The 3,847-nt window shown below is 33.4% G+C and overlaps 1 protein-coding gene across 4 annotated transcripts in view; it reads left to right on the top strand.

The window, feature by feature from the left end:
- Positions 1-3,847, top strand: part of LOC106874393 (uncharacterized) — a 125,336-nt gene that overhangs the window by 81,785 nt on the left and 39,704 nt on the right. For all 4 annotated transcript variants that reach the window (XM_014922111.2, XM_014922110.2, XM_014922112.2 and 1 more), the window contains one exon: positions 882-1,021. In XM_014922111.2, the coding sequence (XP_014777597.1) occupies positions 882-1,021 (140 nt within the window). The remainder of the gene's footprint in view (positions 1-881; positions 1,022-3,847) is intronic.

A 3,847-nucleotide genomic window follows, 5' to 3' on the forward strand; every position in this document is an offset into this window, starting at 1 on the left:
ATAATAATAATAATAATAATAATAATAATAATAATAATAACAATAATGAAAAGTCGAGAGATATGACAGGTTTGCTTGGGAAGTTAAGCAGTTATGGTCGATGAAAAAGGTAGCAGTAGTACCAATAATTGTCAGAGCCCTGGGAACAGTGAGTAAAAATCTTGAGAAGTACATGGAACAAATAGGGGCTGCAATAAGGGTGGAGTACTTGCAGAAAACAGCACTGTTTGGAACTGCTCGAATACTCCGGAAGGTGTGCTCAAAAAATAAGAGGTGGTCACCTTAGTTCACTGGTAGTGGACAGCTGAGACTGTAGTACATCTCCAGCGTTAGAAGCTGTGCAAAGGCAATGATAATGATGATGATGATGATGACGAGGAGAAGAAGAAGAAGAAGAAGAAGAAGAAGAAGAAGAAGAAGTGAAAGCACGTTATAAAAATAAAACTACTGAATAATAATAATAATAATAATAATAATAATAATATTGATAATAATAATAATAATAGTAATAATAATAATAATAATAATAATAGTAATAATAATAATAATAATAATAATAATAATAATAATAATAATAATAATAATATTGATAATAATAATAATAATAGTAATAATAATAATAATAATAATAATAGTAATAATAATAATAATAATAATAATAATAATGATCATATCTCACTTCTCTGGAACTTCATCATTCAAACTGCCAAAATTTGAAATTATTACTATTTTGTATCTTATGCAATTACTCTTTAGAAAACCTGTCGATAAATTTACAAAACAACAATCGTCGCATTTAAATAATGAGTTTGAAGAATGATTCTTATGAATAATTTATTCATTTATTATTATTATTATTATTTTGTATCTTATGCTTCTAGAAAAGCTGTTGAAAAATTTGTACCTGGTGAACCATGTTCCTCAGAAAAACAGAGAAGTTGGTTGAGTAAGAATTCCAATCTACTCAGTAGAGTGGTGACTAATTTAGTAGGCATTTTGAAAAATATGACTAATTTTGAAGGTAACTATCAAAATCATGTGAACCCTAGATTATTAGTAGGTTTTTTCTTCACATTTTTTTTCTGAAACTCTTCTTTCTTTTCATTACCTTAACCACTTTTCAAACTCTTTCTTTCTCTTTGATTCTCTGCCTTCCTGCTTCAGTCCCATCTTTTTCACTTTCTTTCCATTGATATTCACTTCTATTTCTTCTTCTTCCTACTGTTCTCATGCCCCCACTCTCTCTCTCTATTTCCCTCCTCCCTCTCTCTTTCTCTCTTTCTTTGTTTTTCCTGTCAGTCTCCCGCCTACTACCTTCATAGTATTACAGTTACAGCTAATCTGTGAAGCAAACTATGATACTTATAAAAATATGTAACCATGGATGATGACTCTGGTTCTGAAATGGCACAGATAAATTAAAAGTAGAAAATTAGGAGAATGGATCAGTTAGAATCATAAACAAAAGAATGATTGATTACCTGGTTAAGGAGTTTGATTTGCAACCAAGATAGGCTTAGGTTTAATTCCATCTAGCAGCATCTTTGTCACCTACCATAGCCTCAAGCTAATCTGGGATTTGGTAGATGAAAACTGTGCTGAAGCTAATTGTGTGTGTATGCATATGTATGTACACATCATTGATAAGGCTCAACTAGTCAAGATTGTTTTCATCTTCCTCTCATATATATTTCCATAAGAGATATTATTACTGTATGAATACCATAGCAACTTGTCTGGAGAGGCTAAAGGCATTGAGGCATTATTTCCTATTGAGAAGACACAAGACGTACACAGTAATATACACTCTCTGAGTGGTTGGCGTTAGGAAGGGCATCCAGCTGTAGAAACTCTGCCAAATCAGATTGGAGCCTGGTGTAGCCATCTGGTTTCACCAGTCCTCAGTCAAATTGTCCAACCCATGCTAGCATGGAAAGCGGACGTTAAACGACGACGACGATATATATATATACATAACACTGGTAGAGAGCTCCTTCAAATTCAGTCACTATATAGGCTTCTACAGTCACAGTAGATATGGCACCATCATCAGCCACTGACACGATTGCTTCACGTGCAGATCCATGGTCTCTCAAGACCAACAGATGCCTACTACATACCACCACTACACACACACACACACACACACACACACACATATATATATATATATTGCTGGACTGGCTCCTGTGCAGGTGGCATGTAAAATACACCATTTTGAGCATGGCCATTGCCAGTACTGCCTGACCGGCCTTCGTGCCGGTGGCATGTAAAAGCACCCACTACACTCTTGGAGTGGTTGGCGTTAGGAAGGGCATCCAGCTGTAGAAACTCTGCCAAATCAGATTGGAGCCTGGTGTAGCCATCTGGTTCACCAGTCCTCAGTCAAATCGTCTAACCCATGCTAACATAGAAAGCGGACGTTAAACGACGATGATGATAATGATGATATATATTTATACAGAGAAAGAAAGAGAGAAAGAAAGAGAGCGAGATTAGAGATGGGTATTCTCTGTATAGAATACACTTCATAGTGCTCAAGAGACTTGAACTTGAGCAGGTAGAGGAGTAAGGACAAACAATTTAGGTAAGTTGATAAACAAAAAATATGAAATACATTTAATGTACATCATATATATAATTTTTGTATTAAATGTACTTAACATATTTTGTATATCGACTTTCCTAACTTGTTTGTCCTTACATTTACTCATATATACATATGCAGCACAGAATTTTGTCAGTGAACAGGTCGCAGTCTCAAAGCGACGAAAATATTTTGACAAAATAAATTTAAATGTTGAAGTGAATCTAACGGATTTTGTGTGTTATTTTAAATGGCTCATAAACACCTTCCACGCTGCAATTGTTTTCGTTCCAGCACATGGTCTCAGATCAGGTCACTTGCTATGCAAGTACATCTCCGTAATATATATATATTTATATATATATATATATATGTATATGTATATGTATATATACATATATATATATATATATATATATATATATATATATATATTTATATTTATTTATTTATATGCATATGTATGGAAGATCCTTGAAGGCCTAGCACCCAAAGCCATACCAATCACTGGATTGAATGCCATTGATTAATACCAAAGATCCTGCCATTTCCATCCAAAGTAAAAACCTTATACTGTAATAGCTTAGGATCCAAAGGCTTATACCTTTTCAATACCTTGCCAAAAGGCCTCAGACTGGTGAAGTGTAGATATGAATGTATTCAAATAACTATTGGACAAATTTTTATCTAGTATAGCAAATGAACCCTCATCATACTAAGAAGGGCAGTTCTGTCTAACTTACTATCTAATACTGAAAGAAAACAAACAAACATACATACATACATACATACATACAGTTTACTAACTCACAGATACACATGCATAAACACTATACATCATATACACACATAATCTGCAAACTGCATAATTACCTCTCACAACACTCATATGCTTTAATATTACACATGCACATATAAACATGTACATTTATACAATTGACAAACAGATTCCTCTATGACACCTCTTACTTTCTCTATCACTGTCAGTCACTCAATCACCAACATTTTCAACATGACATAGAACAATATATATTTCTCCACTACTTTTGTTTCTTTCCCTCCTTTAGACATTTTTTTTTTCTTTTAACTATCTTATTTTCTGAAAATGAGTTTAAGCTTGAAACATCAATGACACTTCTGCTTTCTTACTAATAATTACCCATTGTTTTTACTTTGTCGTCCATGTTATTCTGATATATTTATATATATATATATATATATATAACAGTTGAGGGAACCCGTGGAAGAGGTAGGCCCAGG

Source organism: Octopus bimaculoides, chromosome 5 (assembly GCF_001194135.2).
Source record: "Octopus bimaculoides isolate UCB-OBI-ISO-001 chromosome 5, ASM119413v2, whole genome shotgun sequence".
NCBI classification, from domain to species: domain Eukaryota; kingdom Metazoa; phylum Mollusca; class Cephalopoda; order Octopoda; family Octopodidae; genus Octopus; species Octopus bimaculoides.